This window comes from Chiloscyllium plagiosum, chromosome 10 (genome assembly GCF_004010195.1).
Source record: "Chiloscyllium plagiosum isolate BGI_BamShark_2017 chromosome 10, ASM401019v2, whole genome shotgun sequence".
In the NCBI taxonomy this organism is placed as follows: domain Eukaryota; kingdom Metazoa; phylum Chordata; class Chondrichthyes; order Orectolobiformes; family Hemiscylliidae; genus Chiloscyllium; species Chiloscyllium plagiosum.
This window is the reverse complement of record NC_057719.1, coordinates 29,369,094-29,394,003: the sequence shown is the minus strand read 5'-3', so window position 1 is coordinate 29,394,003 and position 24,910 is coordinate 29,369,094. Positions and strand designations below refer to the sequence as shown.

The window sequence follows — 24,910 nt, the reverse complement described above, 5'->3', positions numbered from 1 at the left end:
CCAAGGAACAGGAGAATCGACGTTTCGGGCATCAGCCCTTCTTCTGAAGAACGGCTGATGCCCGAAACGTCGATTCTCCTGTTCCTTGGATGCTGCCTGACCTACTGCGCTTTTCCAGCAACACATTTTCAGCTGTTGTATATACTAGCAAAGTTCTGGATGCAATTTCATATGTAGCTGTATTCTCCCTAGTCTGGTTGTGTGCTAAATAAGAGTACTGGCTAGGTAACATCAGGACTAGGTCGCTAAAATTACTTCTTGGCCTACTGCTAAGTCTTTAAGAAAGGATCCATAATTTCTTTTGAAATAACAGAAAAATTCAAATTAATTTTGAGGAACATCAGTGAATATAGATTTTGGGTCTAGTAGCGTAACATGTTGGAGTGCCTTGCGTTAGTGTGTAGTGAGTGTGAAAGTGAAGGCATTCTTTTTCAACTAGCAAGTTTGGAGCTTGGACTGGTCATTCATGGGAGATATTGTGCAGATTTCTGACTCGAGGAATGGAAGAAAATGCTAATTGTCATTGAAGGCTATCTCAGTATTGTATTTCTTTCTAGAGCTGCAGATTCATATGACTTGATTTTATTTATAAAATAAGCTTTCAAAAAGCTACAGTTGATAAATAGTTACATTTACATCGGGATGATAGCCAACACTTTCAATGGGCTGTGCTCGAACTTAATGTTGTTACCTATTGCGCTTATCATACTGAAAATGGAATATTTAATTAGTTATCCTACTAATAGACTGCAATCTTATTTGAACTGGAATTGGTTGTAGCTAATGTAGGATTTCAGCCAGTAAACCAGTGTGTTGCTTTAAAACTTTTAAACAAATACTTGATCTTGAAGAGGTAATAAACCTGTAGTAGAATCAAAGTCAGTTAAGCTCGATGGAGTCTATTCAGCACACAGATCCTGTGCCATCCCATCTGTAGCACAATCTGGTCAATCTTGGTCACTCACTGTATCCTTGCATCCTACTAGTTTATTTCCCTTGAGTATGTATTCAGTCTAGTTTAAAATTATTCATCATCTCCTCTTAAACCATACTTGGAGGTATGTTGTTAAAGATTATTGCCACACCCTGCATAAAGATAGTAGTTTTTCTCATTCCCTTCAGCATCTCTTACCCAGAACTTTTAGCTAGTGTTCCTTAATATATGTTAGGAACAGTTTTCTTTGTCTCTCTTTCTTAAACCTGTCATAATCTTGTACACCTTTAACATATCTCCTTCAACCTCCTTTGCTCAATGGAAAACAGCTGCAGTTATTTGTTATTTCATGTCAGCTTAGAATGGATCAAGATGTTACTCACATACCTCCAAGCATGGTTTAAGAGGAGATGATGAATAATTTTAAAACTAGATAGGATACATACTCTCGAGAAATAAACTAGTAGGATGCAAGGATACAGTGAGTGACCAGGATTGACCAGATTGTGCTACAGATGGGATGGCACAGGATCATCAAAGCAAACATAATCTTTATGTCTTTAATTTTTGATTTAGAAATCCATAAACTAAATTTCAGCCATCTTTTTTAAAAAAATTGTGTAAACTTAGTGAAGACAGTGATACATTAAAAAAGTAAAGAACTTGCAAGTGCTTAAGGAAAATACTGCAGAAATGTGAAATTTGATATTAAAATGAGAAGATGGAAATGGCCAGTGAGTCAGGCACTATGTCTTGAAGGAAAGTTACCATTTCAAATTTTATCAGGACCTTGAGTTTTTAATATCTTTAAGGTAGAATTAGCTCCTTGATTAATTGTGGTGTCAATTGATATCGGGTAGGCTGGTAAGTGGAGTTGAAACCACAATTTGATCAGCCATGATCTTTTCGTGACAGAACAGGCTCGATGCACCGAACGGTTTACTCCGTCTCTTTTGCCTGTTCATTATATATGCAGACAACTGAGCCATACTGGAGTGTCATTTAAACAAGAGTGATACATTTGAATCAGTGCGATATTAAATGCTTATAGTCTGAGTGCCATATGGTTAGTGTAGTTTTAGGATTCATAGTAAACTTGCCAACTTTTATTCAAACATTGTGAACTATTCTCAAACATTGTGAACTATTCAAACATTGTGAAACTGCATTCCTCATTTTAGTGCAAAGAATTTTTTTCATTACTGCCATAAGCAAGGGCTTATCAGAAATGCCCAGAATTTTGAGAGAAGGAAAGACTGATTTTAAAAAAAAGTTGAATTTGAACAATTGTAATATTAAAGTAATAGGGGAGACTAAAGCAAAGTAAATAAGATATGGGTGAACAACATTAGTAGATTGACAAAAGATTGAGTAAAGGATAAAGATGAGAATTGAATATAGAAATTAGAATTAGTGGAAGAAAAGGATAAGGAGCTATCCATTGTAATTCTTTTTAGTCTGTCTTCAAATGCTGGTTGAAGTTATTAGTCTTGGCTGGTAAATATTTGGACTTGGTAACTTGCTATATAGTGGAACAAGCATTACCTTACAAAGATCCTATCACTTTAAATGTTTTGCTTTACTAATTTGAGTGCTGTGTATAGTCCACATGTAAAGCTGTGAAAACTGAGTATCAATATTTCTGCCCTTCTGCATATTTGCTGACTATTATAAATTACTATATTTACATTTAAAAATTGAAACTGCCTGCTCAAATGTAGCACAGCTGAATGTGACTGGAGAAGTTTATAATAAATAAAAAAATAGAAAGCATCAATTTAAATGGAACTACATCATGTTTGATTCATGTGGTCCAATTAGTTTGCATCCTTCAATTCAAGTTCATCTGAAGGCTGCAGTTAGTGTTACCCGCTCAGGTAACTTCATGATAGATTGACTGGCATTCTTTAACTTTACAGCAGCTGATATACTAAAGGCTAGGTGGGTTAGCTATGGTAAATGGGTGGTAACAGGGAAAGGTTTGGAGGTCAGTTTTAGTTGGGATGCTTTTTGGAGGGTTGATGCAGACTCGATAGGTCTAATGTCCTCTTTCTGCACTGTAGGATGTCTGTGACTGTATGTTTATTTTTTTAAAACTCTTTCATTTTTGCAAAACGTAATGGGAATAACTGGGTTCCTGGTTGTATTCCCAAAACTCCCCAGAATTTTCTTATTTTTTATGAATGTTTGTTCCTCTATATTTTAATATTAGCAAATGTCTTTATTATGAGCATAAAGCACATATTGAAGGGAAACTTGTTTTCTACCTGAACTTCCAGCAAAAATAGACAAAAACCCTTCATGCACAGATATTGAATTGCAACTTGCTATAAATCTTGCAATTTGTGTTATTATAAAAGAAAGTATATGACTAACAGTATTTTCTCCCCCTCAAACAGGGGAGTCGAGACAACATGAGTGTCGTGTTGATTTGCTTTCCAAATGCACCAAAGGTATCACCTGAAGCAGTGAAGAGAGAGGCTGAGCTGGACAACTATCTGGAGAACAAAGTGGAAGGTGGAGCATCTAAAAAAACACTTGCTACTAAGTAATATAGTTTAAGTTAAAGTGTTAACCCTCTAAGTTCATTAACGTGAACTAGCCAACTAAATTCTATAAATCTTTAACTTCAAGGAGCAACTGAAGATAAGTGATTCTGTCTTTCATTACACTTAATGGATATGATGTCTAATATCTGAGATTTTGTTACAATGGTATAGTTTTAAAATTGTACTTTTATATAAAAACAAAATCTCCTGTAGTCATAATTACAAGTCTGAGCTTAGAGGGGTAACTTCTTGAAAAAAAAATACTGTGCTTTCAGTTGCGTATCTTGTAGCATATATTGTAGATTAATCTTTACTCTTGACATTTTGGCTGTGGGGACCACACCACTTGCAGGACAACCAACTCCCAATAATTCTAATGTGCAAGGTTATGTGCATTGTTAAATTAACTACAGAAAACTACATTGCTGCTAGTGTGATGATTTGTTGGTTGTTTGTTAGTTTTTTTCTTGAAAACAGCCTTTATAAAGTGTAGCTCTGCACAGGAAATGTCACTGTTTCGGTTCTGCCAGCCAAAAAAATGGAATTGTCACTTGTTTGTCTATATACTGTATAATTCTATAGCGGAATGTTGTACGAGGTTGAAACAGAATATCCTCTGTGATGGAAGTTTATGCATTAAGGTGTCCTGGGTATAAGTCTGTCATTTCAAAAAAGGTTTATATTTCTATTTTAAGTTTTCAAGAAGTCAAGTGATATGCAATATCTACAATCTACAAATCTACAATTTGTTCAGTTAGACAGTAATAAGGAATGACTGTAAACAATATTTATCCACAGCCAATAATCCCAATACTACTTTATGAAGAATATTGAAATGATACCATTTGGAACTGAATCTTAACTATGCTTACACCTCATGAATTCACTACCCACAGATCCACATAATTGCAAATTGGCTCAGACCCAATTTGTTTTTTTTCTCTCTTCCCTAATTGACTGGTTGCCGCAGATTAAGTGATCATTCATGTAGATCAGGATTGTGGATAACAGGGATTTGCTATATTAAAAGTGCAATCAAAAATGTACAATTTCAGGCTACCTGATAGCTGCAATAAAATTTCAGATTACTAGATTTAAATCCTAGTCTGTACTGTTTTCCCACTAGGTTGTGCATAACATGCACAATTGAAGGGGAGACAAAGCAGGTGTGGAGGTACCTGCACAACTTAGATCGCTGTGGTTGCGATATGTATTTTATCTCAGTCTTCTCAAAGGCATCTTGGGATGGACATTAAATTCTAGTCCTGCCACTAATGTTCATATCTAATGAAACTTAAAATATTTTTTTTAAAAATGAGACATTGTGCCCTTAAAAGCTTTTTATAAAGGTTAATATGAAATATGTTAAATATGAAATCTGCAACCATGAGTCTGTGAGGTTATCCTACTTAGTTTATAATCTCAAGGCAGCTATGTACTAAATAGGAGCTATGACAATACAGCACACTACAATCTGATGTGCTGTAGCAAAAATGGAGCTTCAGGTCTGAATTTGTCCCTCAGTTGATGCCTGTATAAGTCTATGGTTAGGATTATGTTGACATCAATTCAGGTTGTACATATCAGCCTAATAAGGGAGTACATCAAAGGTCAAATTTCCCGCAGTTTGAGGCCCAAATCTGATTTCTGAAACTTGCCTCAGGGTTGTTAGATGTCATTCAGTGAATAAAACTATCTGAACATTTGAGAATGGTTAATATGTGTGTAGTTGGTCTAGTTTAGTGAAAATACAATTAACATATGTATGCGCAAGCCATATTCAATTTTTGTAAGTATTCAGTTTTTACAATGTATGCATCAATTTTTTGGAGATGTTATTTTCATCTTGAAGTGTGTTGGCAGTGTTATCTCTACGTTGCAATCCCTGTTACCAAATTTTATACGTTACATTCCAAGTGACTATTATTTTCCTTCTTAATATAATGAAGAATGCTATTTTATTTATTGAATAGAAAATAAGCCTATTTGAATTATGGGAGGCTGGTGTATTTGGAGTCGCTGGGATCTGTCATTTTTAATATACCTGGTGAAGGCCTTAAGTGAAGCAATAATGAACAAAAGGTGTATATTGAAAAATGATGCACAACACATAATGTATTATTTGAAGTAATATCAAATGTATGCTAATAGCTGGATTACCTTCTGATAAACTATTGCACACCAGCAATAACTCATTTTAATTGATTTAATGTTATTACATTATGCCTGACTTATATCTTGAAATACTAACTTTGCTTAATTTCATGTTGAATCCATCTCTCTTATATTCTGGAAAATGTTTTTAAATGTTTCATGCTACAGTTATACAATCATCTGGTCCCCAGAAACCGTAAGACCACAAGGTGTAAGAGCAGAAGTAAGCTATTCACCCCATAAAATCTGCTCTGCAATTTACTGAGATCATGGCTGATCTGCTAATACTCAACTCCATGTTCCTGCTATTTCCCCATAACCCTCTGTAACCTGATTTGGCAATTTAATGTTTTCACATTATCTTGACTATACCTTCTCCTGCCTCAAAAATTCAGTATTTGAAAATCTGTGTGGAGGAACAGAATTCAAACCATTTTCATTTTGTATGAGTTCAATGTAAACAGTACACCATTTTTGTTTTGCCTTCATTTTAGAGAAAGTTTATAAATGGAAAATTGATGCCAACATTCCTGTGCTTCCTAGTTGTCTACATTTTTTTAAAATAAGAAATTTTCTTTGTGTGAATTACTTTTCAACCTGCCTTCACCTCCATCCCCTCCCCAGGGTGAGAATAGTGGGAATGATTTGTATTCAGTAAACTATTAGGATTTTAAGACAGCGAAAGGCATTATGTAAGCTTTGCAGTAGGTGATTTTAAAAGCATTTTTTACCATAGTAGTGGTACTTCAGGTAACATTGTAACAAACAATTGGTTAGCTCCCTACAGATAGATCGGTACAATGGACATACATATAGGAATAAACTAAATGATGATTAATTACTAAAATTCATGCCTGTTATTAATGAGCTTTGTTCTGTGGAAGTACCTTTTGATTGCTCTTGCCTGTGACTGGTAAAGGCAGTTTATTTTGACTTGATTGCAGAAGAAAGGATGACGTTCTAAGTTTATCAACTTGTTGGCATTTTTATCTCTGCATTTTAGTCAAATTAGAACTGTAAGAAGGGTGTTTAAGGAAATATTTTGTGACAAAAGGTATTAATGTAATGCAGTCATTGCTTAATGTTTGCACACAAACTCTAGTGTCACAATTATCTGATATGCATAATATTGAGTAGTTTAGTTATGGTTTATAATATATGGGTAGCAAGTGGCTGTAAATCTTTTATTTTTGTATAGTAAATTATATATAGGATGATTAAAATTCAACATACTGATGTAGATAATATGTTAGCCATATTTATGAAGATATGTTGAACGCTTCTAATAAAATTATTTACTGAATCAATTCTGACATCTTTGATTTTTTCATTTGGCTAAATCTTAGGAAGTATTTATGGACGATTTCACTAAATTTGTTCTGCTTCAGTTAGTCTCAATTAGAGTTCAAGTCTTCAGATTGTTCCCAAATTAAAAACTATAATCTTACAAATATATTTTTTCTTTTTATTTATGTTGTTATTCATGTTAAATGTGGACTAATGATACTTTTCAATCCAAAACATTCAAATTGCAATGCAGTTTTTAAAATGTTAATTAACCATTTGTTCTCTATGCACAGATATGAACAGAAGTAAAATATTTTTCTGACTGACAAAATGTTCCACTGTTACACTTATCCAGATGATGCTTCTTAGACAAGAATATTGCTATTATAGTTAGCTCATGCAAAACTATATAAAATTCTGTTTTGGTGTGATGGGTTCACATTTCATAGTTGCTGTTTATGTTTTAGTATATACATTTCTGAAGTTCTGTTATATGCATACAACTTTGATATGCATGTCCCACTGACCTGGAAGTCCTTCTGATTCCCCAGAAATCTTTGAGAAGCAGGGTGCTGAGGGGGTACCAGGTCTAGTCCAGGTGATGCGTGCTTTGTCGTCGGAGAGCATCCCAAACCTCCCACCAGGAGGTGAACTAGCCAGCAAGTGAGTGTATAATACGTGGAAATAATCTTTAACTAAAAATCTAATTGCACTGTTGAAAGGATCTTAAAGGGGGCTGCTAATCACCTGCAATTATGTCTTTTTTTTTCCAGCACGACACTTGGCTCTTTAAATGACTTTTCTTTAACAGTAAGAATGGACATTATTCCTAGAGCCAAGAGAATAAACTTTGACTCAGCATTTCAGTACAACATCTTTGTTGAAAAGTGGTGATGAATAAATTGTAGGTGATATGAAAGCATTAGACAATATATGTTGATTGGATGATATAAGTAGTTATGTTTCATACATACTGATTAACAGTCCCATTTTAACCCTTTGCAGTGCAAAATGAAATTAATTGTCTTTTATTTGTGTTGATGCTGAAATTTGTAGATGATAGAAAATAAACAGTTGGTACTTAAAATGTGAAAATAAAACAGACTAGTATACACAAATGTGCCAAGCAGAACTCGTAAATTTTGACTCTTGGGTGATTTTGATCCGATGTACCCTTAAAATTGGGAATTATGATTTTAAAACTGCAATGTCCTTTTTTTGTTTTGTGCTTCTTGAATTGTATTGAATGCTGTTAAATTAAACCTATTGTTTGTCTTCATAAATATATGGTTTTTTTGCATTTAAGTTCCATGTGCAATTTTGTTCACAAGACCATACAATTCATGTTCAAATGGCATAAAATTCAATCTAAGGTATGAAAAAGATACTGCGGGTATTTAAATGAGATTTTTGCCTGGTTATGGTTGGTTGCTAGTTTCATTTCTGTTTGAAAAATGTATTTGTCACCTTTGGTTAATAGTAAAGTGTAAATATACTTTAACGTAACTAAAGCAGTACATTTTTTGTACAAGTTTTTCAAAATTGTGTAATTTATATTTCTAATGCAATCAGGAAATTCCTGACATTGCCACGCTGGATGATGAAATGGCCTTGAGTGAAAGGTTATCACTTTTTAATTTTTCTCTCTCACAGTGAAAAAATTTCAGAGAAGTAAGATGTAGCACAACACTAAACTAAATTTATGAAAGAAAGTTTCAAAGCAATCCGTCAATAATTAAGTGATTGATTTTAAAAAATGACAATTAAAACTTGCTAAACACCAGAGTTAACTACTAACATTGTTTTTGCATTTTTGGTTAAGAAGCAGAGCTAGAGACAGAAAAAGACTAGGCCCCAACTCCTGGATATCAAGAATTGGGTGGAGATTGGTGGGGTGGTTTTGGTGGGGGATCTAAGGAGTTAGGTTTAACTAACGCTGAAATTGGTTCGTCTCTTGTGGTACACACTTCAAATTGGCCTTCACAGAATTCATAGGAAGGCTGGACGTTTCAGCCTGAAATTTCCTCCTCCCCCACCATTTTTGGAAAAGAAAGAGGCAAGGTTGGGTGTGTATTTGCCTCTCTGTTATTCTGTAGGTTCACATACACACATTGTCGCATGCATACTCCACCCCTTCCCCCCCCGCCCACCACCCCACACACACACACACACACACCAGGATTCTGTCCCTTCCTCCCAGCTCTGTGCACTGTTATTCTCCATTCCTTCATGTAACATCAGCTAGGATATAGGTCATGATTTGTAGAAGGTGGAAACCAGGCTGAAAGAGAATTAAATAATTACGATTATAGTTGAGCAAAATCATGAATCAGAGTCTTGGCAGCACATGACTGAGCTGTAGGTGAAGCTGAGCCACAGCTCAGCTGGAACTGGCAGTATCATGGAGTCAAAGCAGGTGATCTTAGTGATGAAGTGGCTGTGTCATGAGAAATTTAAACCCTTGTCAATTTAACAGCAAGGTTGCAAGTGGTCTGCTTCGGCTTTATGTTTGCCAGGGCAAGGGGTCGAGTCAGTTGTGAGAGAATTGAGTTTATGATGGGAACTGAAGACAATGACTTTGGACTCCAAATATTTGAAATTTCTGCTCATCCAGTATTATATGTTGAGCAAGCAGTTTTACAATTTCGAGACAGTGGAAGAGCCAAACGAAGTGGACATGAGGTAGAGATTTTTTTTTCCTGTGTACACACAAGCTGGTTTTGTACTTCAGATGATGTCTCTGATCAGCAGCAAGTAATTGAGAAATGGGCAGGGCTAGAAATAGATTTTTGAAGGACCCTAGAGTTAAAGAAGTTGGAAGTGAAGCCATTGCAGATGATTCTATGGCTATATAGGGATTCAGGCAAGCGTAGGCCCACTTAGTTGAACAAATGTAGATTTGGCAAATATTCAATAAAACAATACTTCAGTTTAAATTCAGATGTATTTTTAAATTGGAAAATAGTGTTATAAAGTAAAAATGATTTTAGTAAAACAGCTTTTGCAATAAACCCAAATGATGTTTGTTTGAACGAACTTTGCTGAAAATCAGTTTTCCTTTGTCAGTTTTGCGGAGCACTTAAACAAAAGCCATATCCCATTGACAACCACCTTACTGTTGCAATTTATTATGGTTTGTTTTTAAAAAAGCAATAAAAATCTGAAGTAGATATTGTTTGCCACACAAAGGCAACAAAAATGAAGCTATGCACATCGGTTCTCCCGTGGCCAATCAAAAGTAAGTGGCATTTTCATTTGCTGTTGTAATGTTTTTTCACAAACATTTGATAGTTCAGTCACCTGGGATTGTATTGTAATTAGTGAATGACTTTGCAATGTGAATTTTCAAAAACTGCTCTTACTAGTAAAGAGCCATCTAAAACTTCTTAAATGTTGCATACTTACAATTTACTTTAATAATGTGTGAATCAAATGGAGATCTGGATGATCTGTTGAAGCTTTAATGTTAAGAAAAGCTGCCCTAATAGTAACCTATAACTATTTGATTGTCATAAAAACCCATCTGGTTCACTGATATCTGCAATTCTTATCTGGTCTGGCCTTCTTGTAACTCCAAATTTACAATAGTTCGGTTCACTCTTAACTGCTGTCAGGGCATTTAGAGCTGGGCAAATAAATGCTAGTGATGCTCACATCCATATATGAATTTTTTTTAAAAAGGTGACTGACACATTTTACAACTTCAGAAGCATTTGAGTATTTATTTTATATCAATATCAACTTGAATATGCAATGAGAAATTAATGTTTCATTTTAACTTCTGTTTTCATTTTTAGGCAGAGTGTTGTTGAAGCAGTTTACAATAGACTGAGTCCCTACCAGGCTGACACAGTGAGTAATCACACATCTAATTCAAATGCCTTAATACTCATCATTTCTATCCCAGAAGATTGTATAAGGTAATTGTATTAGTGAACCTCTTCATCTATGATTAGAACCAATCAATGTCATTATGATAGAAATGTTTTTTGCTTCAGGCAAAATTATTTTCAAGCTGAGAACTTGCTGTTATTAGCAATGACACTTGTATTATAACACATCCTCTTCACATTACGAATTGTCTCGATAAAAAGAAACTATTAAATGATACAATATTGCAGTACAGAAGGAGGCCATTTTGTGTGCTTGCTCTTTGAAGTAACAATTCAGTTTAGTTCCCCATCCCAGCAATTTTTCCCAAGCCTTGCAAATTATTCTTCAAGTACTTGCCTTTTGAAACTTATGATACAATATGACTTGTTTAACTTTTCAGGTAGTGTGTTCCAGATCTTTAAAACCTTCTGTGCAAAAAAAATTCCCATTTCCCTTCTGAATCCTTTCCCAATCTGTGATATCCAGCGACAGACATATTTGCCAAAGAAAGAGAGAGCCAGCAAAACCTTTCATTACTTTGAATACCTGTATTTAGTCTCCTTTTTCTGCCGTGACATAAAGAATCCTAGATTTCCCAAAATAAGTTGTTGAAATGACCCAACAGGACTGCAACATCTGTGCAGAGTGAAACAGAGTTAATGGTATGAGTTGAGTGATTCTTCTTTGAAACTGATGCTCCACACAAAGTTAAAAATCTCAACACCAGGTTATAGTCCAAAAGGTTTAATTAGAAGCACGAGCTTTCTGAGCACTGCTCCTTCATCAGGTGGTTGTGGAGTATAACATGGTCGTTCTAACAGGTGAGAGACTTTATTGAAAAAGACCTGGATTGTTTGTTAAAACTCTCATCTGTTAGAACGACCATGTTGGTTTCCAGGTCTTTACCAATATATAATTTCAGTTACATCACGCTGTAAACTCTTGCTATAAATTCTATGTCTTATAATCTTATACTCCACAACCACCTGATGAAGGCGCAGTGCTCTGAAAGCTAGTGCGTCTAATTAAATCTGTTGGACTATTACCTGGTGTTGTGTGATTTTTAACAATGTCTTTGGTCTCATTAGTCACCAGTGTGTGGAGATTGTTAAAAATAGAATCTAGTTTACTGAAAGGACCAACATCTTAGAAATGTCAAAGCAAAACCACTTCTCCTGCACAGTCCCTTAGTGTAATAATTCCTGAAGCATGGTTGTTCTCAATCATTCAGCAACCTTTTGGAAAAATGATTGATCCAAGATGAGAAATTTCTTCACCGTGTGCTAAGCCCATGGAATTTCACTACCACAGAAAATGGTTGAGGCAAAAACATTGTTGTAAAGAAGAAGGTAGTTATAGCTGTTAACCCTAAAGAGACTAAGGGATTTGGGGGTGGGTAGGAAAGACATCTGCCTTTTACTGCCTTACGTGGCTTAGTATCATACTTGTTTAGGACCACTTCTATGGGCTATTCAGCTTGATGATCAGCTATGATCATATTAAATGGTGGAACAGACTCCAGGGTCGAATCGCCTACTCCTCCTGTCTTCCATGCTTCTATGAAAAAAAAAGCACACTAGAGAACTCTGTTTTATCTTGGCTATTCTATGATTCTTCTATGATTCTATTAAATACTTAAATGCATTTGTCCACATAAACTCCTCTGTTAGGTGCAATATTGTACTTAAAATATTATTCTGATGTCTGAGCTTGACTGATTTAGAATAACAGCTAAATTACAGGATGCTAAGAATTCTTCTAAAATAATATAGCTATTGAAATTACCCTGTTATTTCACTCAGATTGTAATGTTAATTTGTTATTTTCAGAAACCAGTAACAATTCTGATAATTGTGGCCAATTTATTTTTTGAAACACCAGTATATCTAACCTGAATGTCTTAATGGCAACTGTCAAATGATATTCTTCAATCCCTGAACAATCGCCTCATTTGTTTGTTAACACTTGTTTTACTTCCTTTTATCACCTCCAAGTAAAAGACCAATTTGACATATTGTGACTTGAATTCTGCCTCCCAATCTGATCACTGCAAAGTTTTGCCTAATTTCTCCAATTGACACAAAATATGTTAATAGGTTATGCAGCTCAAGTTTTTTAATCTACCCTGCCACTATAGGGAGTATTATGTTGATTAATACTGCCCCATATGGAGGCAGCAGGAGCCAGGATGGACAAAAAGTCCAGTCTACCAGCTCCATCTCAAACTTGGTTCATCTTCCCAAGGATGACAGGAATCACCACATCTGCGTGAACATCAGCCAGGCGAGTAGCCTGTTAAAACCCATTGACAAGAATTTTCCAATTGGTTTTCTCAGACCCATAAAACTTGTAGGGCAAATGGGATGGCACAGTGGTTAGCACTGCTGCCTTACAACACCAGGGCCCTGGTTTTGTTTCAGCCTTGGGTGATTGTGCAGAGTTTGCATGTTCTCCTTGTGTCTGTGTGGGTTTCCTCCCACAGTCCAAAGATATGCAGTTTAGGTCGATTGGCTTTGCTAAATTGCCCTGCAAGGAGGTGTATGTTAGGTGGATTAACCATGGTAAATGCAGGATTACAGGGATGGGGTGAGCCTTATTCAGATTCTTCTCAGGGGGTCAATGCTGACTCGATGGGTCGAATGGCCTCTATTTGCGCTGTAGGGATTTCTTAACTGTACGATATGGGAGTGGAATTAGACCACTTGGCCCATCAGGTTGTCTCTGTCATTTGATCATGGCTGCAATGTTTTTTAACCCCATCCTCCTTCCTTCTCCCTGTACCGTTGATTCCCTTAATAATCAAGCCCCTAGCAATCTCTGATCAAAGTACACTCAGTGATTTGGCCTTTTGTGACAGTAAGTTTCACAGATTAACCACGCTTCTGCTGAAGAAATTCTTCCTGATCTCAGTTCTTCAGTCTGAGATTCTAGTTTCTCCTGTTAGTGGAAACATTTTCTCCACTCTGTCCAAGCCTCTCGGTACACTACAAGTTTCAATGAGATCTCCTCCGCAACCAATCCTTTTCGGCTCCATCGACCCGCTCCTCATACTACAAGCCGTTTATCCCTGAGATCATTCTAGTAAACCATCTCTGGATACCATCCTTAGATACAGGGCCCAAAACTGCTCTCAGCATTTCAACAGCCCCTGCTGTTATACTCTAGCCCTCTTGAAATGAATGCTAACATTGCATTTCTGAACTGCCAACTGAATCTGCATGTTAACCTTGAGAGAATTCTGAACGAAGACTCCTAAACCCCTTTGTGTTTCAGATTTCCTAAGCCTGTCCCCATTTAGAAATAGTCTACGTCTCTGTTCTTCCTACCAAAGTGCATAACCTCAGAGTTTCCCACATTGTACTCCCTCTGGCATTACTTTGCCCACCCTTCTAGCCTGTTCAAGTCCTTCTGTAGTCTCCATGCTCACACAACACTTTTTGTTCCTCCACCTATCTTGGTGTCTACTGCAAACTTAGCAATAAAACATTAGTTCCTCACTGTGTCATTGGAACTAGGCCAGTTGACAGAGTTGGCCACCCCTGTTTGCCTAGCTATAATAGCAGCCAGGGGCTTTCACAATAGTGACACAGCTGCTGATGTATTTTAAAATTCCAGGTTTCTAAACGTTGAACAAAAGATGAACAAATGGAGATTCTCTCACCTTCTCTGCACCTCTGATCTGGAGAACTTCCAAATTGAGATCTTAACCACCATCCTTAATTGGCTTGCTGTCTAGCCAATAATTGGCCAAACTGGAGAAAATCATGGCCATGTGATTGTTTCCCACAGTGCAGGTTTCAACCCACGTTTGATCTTGATATCCCATCTCAGCTAAAAGAGAGAAATCCTGCTGAAAACAGCAAAACTAGAAATTGAAGCCACTGTAAAGTAGTATGAGGAAACTCTTGTTTGAAGCAACTTAATTTTGAAACCAAGATATAAAAGCTATGACATGAATTTAATGTTCTCACCGTAAAAATGTGAAAGTAAAGGATTAGTGAACTTAATTTAGGGCTGATTTTAGATCTGAGCATTAAGGTTTGGCTGTCTTTTCTTTCAGGGAATGGAAAAGTACAGATTGCATCCTGAACTGAGTTTGAAGCCACCTAAAATTCGGAAAAGTTTGAAGTAGCATTAAAACTTGCAATTCTAAATAATAAAGCCTAGGTTCCTCAAATAACCATTTATCAAGTAGAAGTATTGGCCCCTGAGGTTTGCCTTTTTCTTTCATGACCATTAATACAGTTCCTTGTTCTTATTTTTTAGTCTCCTTTCCTTTTCCAGTTGTTCTTGCACACAATTAGCAATCTCAGAATAAGTCCAATACAGGGTCTTGCATCAAAGCTTGGCATGCATTATCATTCCTTACTTTAGCGTACAAAATACATACTGTGTTAATGAAGCTAAACACTCCATAAGTTATTTCCAATTTGGAATGGAGGAAAGAAGGAATGAGGTGGGAAAATAAATGTTACTACTCTTGTTGATTAGCTTCTCAAAAAGAAACTTGCCTCAAATGATGTTGTGAATAAAAATTTTCATGACTCACCTGGCATCTGTGTGCTGCAGTGGTACTATCTTTATACTCTGCGTTTTACACTGTGATTTTTAAAAATAGCGGAAAATAGTCTGTAGGATAGAATTGGTGCATTTCACTTGAAATAACTAATTTTCTTTTAAACAGTGCTTTCAATCAGCAAAAATTACCTTGGTGGTAGTGGCTAGAAACCAGTATGTTCTTTTATGCATGCACTGACCACTTCCAGTGGTCTTTCCTCATTGATCTGAGTAAATATTGTAGTTTTAACATCCTCCAAACTAACTGATTGATGTGGTATAAAGGATGTATAAAACTTCAAGCTCTTGCTTTTAGGTGGTTTCAGAAGATCAGAGTGTGCATCTGATTTTTTTGGGATTGTTTACCCTTAAACAAACGGGAGAACAATTATTTATTAATTATCTGTTTATAATCTTCTTTCAAGTTTTAAGTTAAGAAGACATTTGTATGAAGATGATAGTGCCATAGTTATGAGTAGTGAGTTCTCACTGCCAATTAAATTGATGCAATATGAGGTCGTCTGACATGTTATATACTTTCCCCTCCAGCCCCTACGCTGTCCTTTTTCACTATTATACTGCTGATTTTCATTAATATGTGATTATAGCTGTGTCCTGAGTGAATGACTTCTTCTGCTTTAACTGGAAGGATTGTCTCAACCATGGGCTCTGTCATTGTGCGATTGACTTGTTTACAACACTTTAATATTAATTTTGTTAGCCATATATTTTTAATTCTTTTGCAATTTCATTCCCTTTGTCTGTCACTCCAAGGATGTTTTTTGCTACTGTGTGATGCCCCATCAGAAGTGAGAAGTACTATTTGATAAGAGCTGCTCTGCTGTCCGAGAGTCATAATTCTGTTTTGCCAGAAAGTAATGTTTGTGAAGTCTGGAATTTAGAATGGCTGCTACTTGATTTTGAATGGAGAGGTTGACTGTGACTGACTGAGATTGTTAAAATTCAAAGCTACTGGATGGAGTATTGCCAACTACTAATTTATGTCAAATATCCACCACAGAAACTTTGCATGTTGTTTTATTAAAAACTATAAATCCAGTCAGTTATTTTGGTTCTTAACTCTTTACAGTCTGGGTTGTCTAGATATTTCTGCACTTTTTGGCACTCCAGACTTTAAAGGGTTATGCTTCTTTTTTTTTAACAAGGAACCTTCATCTCCTGATGATATGTGGTAACAGCTGACCAGGAGCTTGCATATATCCACAATCAAGGCCATCGCATATCTGCGAATCAGAAGTCTGCAAAACATTGTTGATGTTGCGAAGGAAATTCAACAAGGGTGTGAATACAATACCGGAATTCAGTAACCAGCAATGATTCACCTAAGATCTGATTTATTTACGGTGGCTGAAAATACGAAGATCGAATTATTTCCACTATAAATTGGGCATTGTTTACTTTAATTTTATTGACTGATTAAAAGTGCAATTCTGTTTTATTTCAAGAAAAACCTTCTATTTAATGGAATATGACCTCCTTGCAAAATGTACTGGGTAGAAAAACTGACCAATATTCCCTGGTAAAGAATTTGCAGTAGAAGTGGTTTATCAAAAGTAAAATCCTCTTCATGGAATTTTTGTTCCTATGTTTAAATTGAGCCTTGGGTAAACTATTCTTCTAATTATGTCCCAATAACTGAGATTATGAATGCTCTGTAAAATTTTAATTTGGATTTGGCAGGCCAAGATGTGAGTATGTCACAGATTAAACTTGAATGATAGCATTCACATTATTGTCGGCATTTTAAAAGCTGACTTTGCAGTGCTGGTGCAAGTGATTTATTGGGAATTATATAATGCCCTGTCTCTTATTTTGAAAAATTCTAGCTAAGGATTTACACTATTAAATGGCCCTGTATTCTTGCTGTTAAATAAAACATCCACCAGATTCTAGATTTTCTCGCCATTGTACTCAACAGCTAGTTATAATTATACATTTTAATGCTGCCTTTCCAGTTCCAAAAATTAGTGTTCCTTATTTATCTTCCTGGGTTTATACCTTTGTTTATGTATCATCAGCTGGACAGACAGGTGAGCAGACCACATGTATTTAAGTTGTATTGCTGTGTCATCCAGTAGATGTGTTGTCTGTCATGGTGAAGACCATTAGGTTAGGTTTTTTCCACCCAGAAGATGGCAACCTTTCACTGACTCATTCCGCTTAAACAAATCACCACGAATGATGCTAGATTCTTCTTCCAGCATTGGAATGGAAGTTTGTGATCACAGATAGGTGGTGAGTTGCATTATTGTCAGGATTTGAAGCACCAAAATACTTCCACCATTGATAGCATATAGAAACTTTGCATATGATCTGTACTCAGTCAAACCTTTTACTTGTTCCTTTTCAGCTGTGTGTGAATGATATAATAGGTAGAATTCCTTCCTAAAATCATGAATAAGAGATATGGATGCATTATTGTAATTCATTAGCAATTTTTATTTCTTTTTTGATATTCGACAATCTGTGGCATTATATAATAACCTCTAAATGTATTCTTCGAGGATAAATAATGCATTTCAGGATTAAATTGGCCTAACACTTTATTCCAAGTGATTCAAATGTGCAAATTTTTCAAAATGAATTTTGAATATTTGCTAATAAGATTACTTTCTCATTGGACTAAATATTTCATTCATTAGAGTTAACAGTGGAGAATTAAACATAAAAATGAGGTCTATTGCAGGGTGGGAAAGTTTTATTTAATGTATGTTCAAAATATGTGGATTAATGGTACAGCGTTAGATCTACATGTTGAGTAGGATTAGTTTCATGGAAAAGGAATTGGTTGTGACACTGGATCAGGTTTCCTTATACCACTGTGACCAGACAGCTTGATATAAGAGATTATTGAATGAGCTTCCAGCTGTTTCATGTTCTGAAATAAAAAAAGTAGCTTGTGACATTGGATTTTCTTTTAATCTCATCAGAGCAAGAATTTTGTTTTCTCCATCATGGTTTAAAATTGCATTGTACAGAACTTCAGTAGAATGGAAATCTAGTCATAATAAATTGATGCTTTTTAATGGTTTTTGGCATAGTGCTATCTGGCTACAAAACAGATTCCATTTTGAAGACAATGCCCAAAAGTTCTTTTTAATTACACTAGCTATAATTCCCAACCCAAATGCAAAAAAAAGAGTAAAATGTTCTAGCTAATGAAGCAACATATGTTTGCTTGTTTGTTGCTACTTCACAATACTTTTCATGTAGTTTAAAATCTGAAGTTGCTTTAGGAGCAACTTTACTTAAATTTTCTCCCATATTTGCTCTCTAGTATAATTCTGTTGTGCAGACCTGACTTAATAAATTTATCATTGAGCAAGGTGAATTTCAACAGGAAGTTGAGCTCCAATATTCCAGTTCTCTGGCTGAGACATGGAATTCACTGCTATGCCTTTTGAACAACCAGTATAATTTAAGGAAAAAAAGAACCAGGCACAATTATGTGACATTTTACAGGGTAGCATTATGAATTCTAACCCATCTCTCCATTTTTTAAAAAAAATCTGCAGTTATAAACTAGAATATTGAGATGGTTTTTGAAATATCATCAAATGGATCTTGTGTGGAAAATGATTAAGTTATGTATTAATGTACAAGATTAATAAACTTACAAATTTAAAGTGTGCCCTTAATAGTCAGTACTTGTGATTTTAAGTAAAGATTGCTTTTTACAATCCATAATGAAATTTACATTACTGGCAAAATAGTATGTTGACTAATTTTATGAAGAACATTATTCCCAAGTGCATTTTCTAATTTGAATTGTTTGAAAGGAATACTTGTGCTCAAGACAGTTGACTGCAAATTTTATGCAAATTTAAATTTACATTAAATGAAGAATATATTTTAGGTAATTTTTGAGTGGGGCTGACCAGAAAACTTGCAAATGACGAGTTATGGAAATTCTGATTAGCTTTAAATGTAGATATTCAAATGATTACTGGACTGTTCATGGTCTGTTTTCCATTGAATGTCTGTTATATTTTAAATAAAATTTATTTTAATATATTTTGGATAATTGCTTAGAAATACAAGTTCCATTGGACTATCATAATGACCAAATTGCATAATTAGTTCAGTACAGAAGTGTTGGAGAAATGGGTGAAATGTAAGAGGGCAATTCGGTTCTAAAATTGGCTCATCCTTCATGTTAGTTTTGTGAACAAGCATCAATTTAATCTGAAGCATTTATTGTCTTTTGTATAAATTGTCAAGTGCACATTTACTTTACCCATCATTGTGGAATGATGTCAGATAAATGAACTTTCCCACCCACTGTTGCTTATGCTATGTGTCAGAAAATGTAACTGTAATCAAACCAGTTTGCCTTACTTTGTTCTAGAATAGCATTTGTCCCAGCACATTGCAAAAGAAGGGATTATATGCCGCTTTAGTCTAAAATTTGCTGTGCCTATATTGGAAGAAAACCTTTTGAATTACCATAGATATTCATCCTCTACAGAAATATTGATTGTTTATGATGTTTGTTATCAGGTTGCATCTACATACTGCTGGACTTCACTTACAATCGATATATATTTTTACAGATCAAAAATAATGGCATTGGAAAATATTTTAATTTCGCATAGAAATAATTCCACTATCAGTGAGAAGTAATTTAAATTTTATATTCAGTTTATCTCACACTAGAATGTATTGTTTGACGTGTAGAATATGTAACAAAATTTGGTACATTATTGTTCAGAGCAATTAAACTGTTATTGGAAATTGATTGTGTTTACAGAAAGCTTGTTAATTGTATATTTTGTATTATGTACTGATCCCAACTCCAAAGGAAATAGTGTGAATTTAGTTCCTAACTGTGAGGTTGTTCTATTCGTTTGGAGTCAGTTGAACAAATTGCATATGCCTGTGTATTGTTATGTTTGCACACTGTGGTGGTTTTGAAATACATTTATGGATGAAGATGCCATTAATTAAAGTGTCAGGCTATTGCATAATATTTTTGTGTTTTTACCAGAATTGAATCATGAACATTGCATGAATGTGCAGATGAATTGTTTTTGTTTGTGGTATGGAACCTTCAAAGACTGTTTGTTTAAACTAGGCAGAAGTTTTAAATTATGCCTGTAGAAAATCTACTCATTCTTCATCTGAATTTAAAGCAAAGTGTGCAAAACATTTTGGTACTTTAAAAAAAAAATAATGAATGGAAAGATTAACTGTATGGTTTAGACTAGTTCTTTGGTTTTCAATATACCACAGCATGCAATAATATTTTGTTATTCATGAGCTCTCCATTCTCAGTGCAGGAACTGGAGGATAAGCCAACTTGAAAGGAAGAAAAGTTGCAGTCACAATAGGCAGTGTTCTGAGGCACCTCAATTAGTGAATCAAGAGCAATCATAGATTTTGGTGTATATGGCCTGGCTGTACTTTATTGGTAGTGGTTTATGACCAAAGGTGCATAATTTCTTTTAGGTAATTATAACTTTAACATGCAAATCATAAGATCTGTTGTTGGCATTTTGCTTGTAATGGCTATCAGCATGCAAATTGTTGTCACTTGTGCACTGGTTCAAATCTCATTTTCCCAACTCAGCTGATCATGCTGCATGAAAAGGGTATGAATCAACTGACTTGTAGCCAATACCCAATTGTTAAATACAAAGAAGGAATTAAAAATGGGCAATCAGCAGCATGTACATTTAAAAAAGGGATGTATTAAATTATGCAAAATACTTTGTGGAATACTTAATGCTATTTTTACTTTTGAGTTGAAAACTAGGCAGGTATATAACACTCAGATTTTTACATTTTATTGTTTTATCCAGTGACTATCAAATGCCAAGTTTCTATCTGTAACACTTGGCATTTTACTGATATGCCATGCAAATGTCTGTTACTAAAACAAAAAATCATGATATACCTTTAGCGTTTACATTCAGAACACATCAAAACCTGCTTTAATTTTGTCTATCTTCTGTAAAGTTATTGAAACAAGATGCTTCGAAATAGAATTTTTGAATACAAGGGTCCAAATCAGTGTTTTGCATATTTTGTTATTGTACATTCTTGTGACCAATCTTTACTTGATAGATCAAATGAATTAATTTTTGAAGTTCCACAAATAATTTTGAGCAAATAATTGGAATACACATGAGCCAATTAAATTTGGGTTTATCTGCTGTCATTGATAATAATCATTGGTTGTACTTCCTCTTTTTAGAACTGACTTCTATGATAAATGTAGCCTGCAGCTTTTAAACCAATTTCACTTTTGATATGTTATATCTCATGTTTATAACACTAAGATTATTTTTCAGTAGGTAAAGTCTGTTCAGCTTTATCGAGTAGTGAAACACAGTATTGCGTGGATCTGCTTGTAGTGATCAACATGATTTAATCATCGAACAGAAGAATGCTTTTTCTATTAAAATACATCATTAAGTAAGAAATCAACTTTTTTCCTAAGTAATATTGAAAAGTGTGCATATTACTAGCTCTTATTGTGCAGCTGCAATTGTCACATTCATTAAGGGACTGAACACAACTTGTGCAGGTGAAAGGAAAGCCGGTGAGTAGGGAATGTCCTTGTGTGTGTCTTTGTATTGCTCTATAAATGGTTACAGCAGCTGCTTCTACTTGATTTTATATAAGCTACGATGTTGGTAGTTTTTTCAAATGTGGATGGCAATTGGAATAAAAGTACTGAATTTAAAACATTTTACCAAAATGTTTTGCTTAAGCTATTTTATGAACTATTCAAAAGATAGCACATACAAATGAATGGACAGAAAGGAAGAAAGTACCTGCCCTCACTATTTTAAAGTGCATCACAGCCAACAAAAGTCATTATAGGTGTAATCAAAATTGTAGGAAAATGACAGTCAAGGTTCCATAAACAGCATTGAAATAAATTAAATAAAAGATAAACTAAAGAAAATGTTGACCTGGATACCGGGAGAACAAAATCCAAACCATTGATTCTTTTATATTCACCCAAGGAACCAGTTGATTTAACGTCTCCTGAAAGATAACACCTCTGACATTGCAGCACACTCTACTCCATTCAAGTGTCAGCCGAAGTTGTGCTCAAGTGTTTGAAGTGAAGCTAGACTCGTGACTTTCAAATGCTGTGATGAATGTGCTACAAGGAAGCCGAGGCTGACTCCAAAAGATATGTTAATTAGAAAATGGTGAAGAAAAATTCTAATTTTAACCTTCGCTGTGAAAGTTTGCATCTTAACCAAGTGCACAGTAAAAGTAGAAGGTTGCTACTGTATACCAATGCTTACAAAACATTTTTGTGCTTCTTATCCCAAGTCTGCTATGTGAAGAATAAACTTCATAACTGTCGAGTTCAGCACCTTAATGAGAAACCTTTTTCCCTTCCTTTTTAAGTGTTAAAGAAGGCAAGTTCCAATGCAAGTGCCAGTTCTCCTCTTCCTCCCCTTCCCTTCCCTCTGACTTCATCTGTTTTTCCAATCCCACCTCTTGTTTATTCACTATACCCTCTGACCTTCCAGTTCCTATTGAACAATCTGTGCTCAGCAGAGGACTTAGTTTTATATTATTTGGTTCATACTTCAGTGAATTTTGGGCATGACAATATGTTGAAGTGTTCTTCACGTTTGTCTCAATGCACAGGAGTTGTCTCCACAATCCATGGATCCTTTCATACATCCAATAGTCTCCTTTCACATGGACCATTCCCCTGTTTTCTTGCCTAGACTCGATTTCTTCATTGAGAATTGTGAGCATGGTATTTGCGGCTGTAATTTCTTTGCTGCCATCCTTCAACCTAACCTGCACGTTGCTTCCTGTAAGGACTTCATTCAATTTTTCCAGTTCTCCATCTCTATCCCATCTGTTTCGATGACACCTTTCACAGGAATGCCTCCAATATGTCCTTTTTACTCAGTTGAGGACTCCCCCCACCATAGTTGACAGGAGCCTCAGCAGTGTCTGGCCTATTTCCCACACCTCTGCCCTCCCCTTTCCCTTTCACTTTCCACTCCACCAGTTTCTGTATTTAAAGGATCATCCTCCACTATTTTGTCACTTATGGTAAACATATCTTCACTTCCCATCTGCGCTGTCTGAATTCTACATGACCACACTTGCTGCTCCCTGGTCCACTCCCAACAGTTCTACATCTGTCCTCACCGTATGGATCTTCCCATGGAATCGCAGAAGGTGTCAAACTTATCCTTTACTTCTTCCCTCCTCACTGTGAAAGTGATTTACTTGCAAGTCTTTCAGTCTAGTCTACTGTATTTACTATTCACAATGCAATCTTCTCTGCATTGGCAAAACCAAATACTGGCAGGGTACCTGCTTTGTAGAATGTCTCCCCTCCCTCCATAAGAATGACCCTGACCCTCCAGCTGTTTGCCATTTCAAGCACCATCATTCTCTAAGGCGAATATTTACCCCCTTGGCCTGCTGCAGTGTTCCAGCAAAGCCCAATGCAAGCTGGAGGAATCACACCTAATTTTCCATGTAGGCAATTTATGGCCGTGAAGACTCAGCATTTGAATTCAACAACTTGAGAGCATGACCACCGTCCTCTGATTTTGATTACACTCTCCTCTCTCCCCAGTGTGATTTGCATGAGTTTGCTATGAGCAAGCCAACCTCTCTCCATCTATTCACAAGTAAGATCAGCATCTATTTTTCATGTGCATCTCTGCTCCCATTAACATTCCCATTATCTTTTCTCTGGGCAGTCTCACCAACGGCCTCGCTGTTCCTCCTGTTTTGGCAACAGCATAAAAACTATGACTCTCCAACCCGCATCAATTCTAAAGATGTCATTAGACTTACTGTTAGCAATATTTGTCTTTCCACTGATGCTGTCAGGCTTGTGTTTCTCTTTATTTCAGAAATGCAGCATTCCATCTGTTTTGCTTTTATTCATAATTATCTATCAACAGTAGTTAAGGAAAATCCTCATTTCTAGAAATCAAAAATTACTTCTCTCACAGGTAAGATCTCTGCAAAATTCTATCAATACTAACTCTCTTTCGATTCCACAATATAGTACGTCTTAGTTTGGCGTGAAAGATTTTCTGGGGTACAATGCAAAAACAGAAATTTAGAAATCCTTAGTGAATTGAGGCCTTGAAATTTGCCTGTCAATTATAGATAAGAACTAAGTGCTAGAACATATTTGTTGCATGTATACATTGTTATGACAAGCATTATCAAAAGCCAGTTAATCTTTAAGGCTAGACATCCATGGTAGAATGTATGACTGGTGTGCTGCATTTATATTTCTCCAATTCAATGAAATTAGTAAAGGAATGAAGGAAACTTCCTTTCAAATACTACAGTCTTGGAAAAAAGGTATCCATATGGCTTTTGAAAATCCATTCAAGAGGAAAAAACTCTCTTGAACGGAGATGAAAAAGGGGATTAAAGGTCACAGGGACAAGGCAGGAGAATGAGGTTGAGAAACGTATCATTCATGATTGAATGGCAGAGCAGACTGAAAGGGCCAAATGGCCTAATTTGTGTTCTTATGTCTTATGGTCTTTTGATTGAAGTCTATTTCTGCACATTA

General features: G+C 35.6%; 1 protein-coding gene across 4 annotated transcripts in view; it reads left to right on the top strand.

Annotated features, from left to right (window-relative positions):
- The window catches only part of ppm1aa (protein phosphatase, Mg2+/Mn2+ dependent, 1Aa), a 29,213-nt gene extending 7,146 nt beyond the window's left edge, over positions 1–22,067 (top strand). Inside the window, exons 3-6 of one of the 4 annotated variants that reach the window (XM_043697262.1) lie at positions 3,334–3,451; positions 7,476–7,587; positions 10,722–10,776; positions 16,521–22,067. In XM_043697262.1, coding sequence (XP_043553197.1) covers positions 3,334–3,451; positions 7,476–7,587; positions 10,722–10,776; positions 16,521–16,550 — 315 coding nt within the window. In that variant the 3' untranslated portion in view covers positions 16,551–22,067. Of the gene's footprint in view, positions 1–3,333; positions 3,452–7,475; positions 7,588–7,697; positions 8,156–10,721; positions 10,777–16,444 lie in introns of those variants that run through there. The other 3 variants (XM_043697261.1, XM_043697260.1, XM_043697259.1) reach the window with 3 other exon arrangements.
- Positions 22,068–24,910: the final 2,843 nt, after the last annotated feature.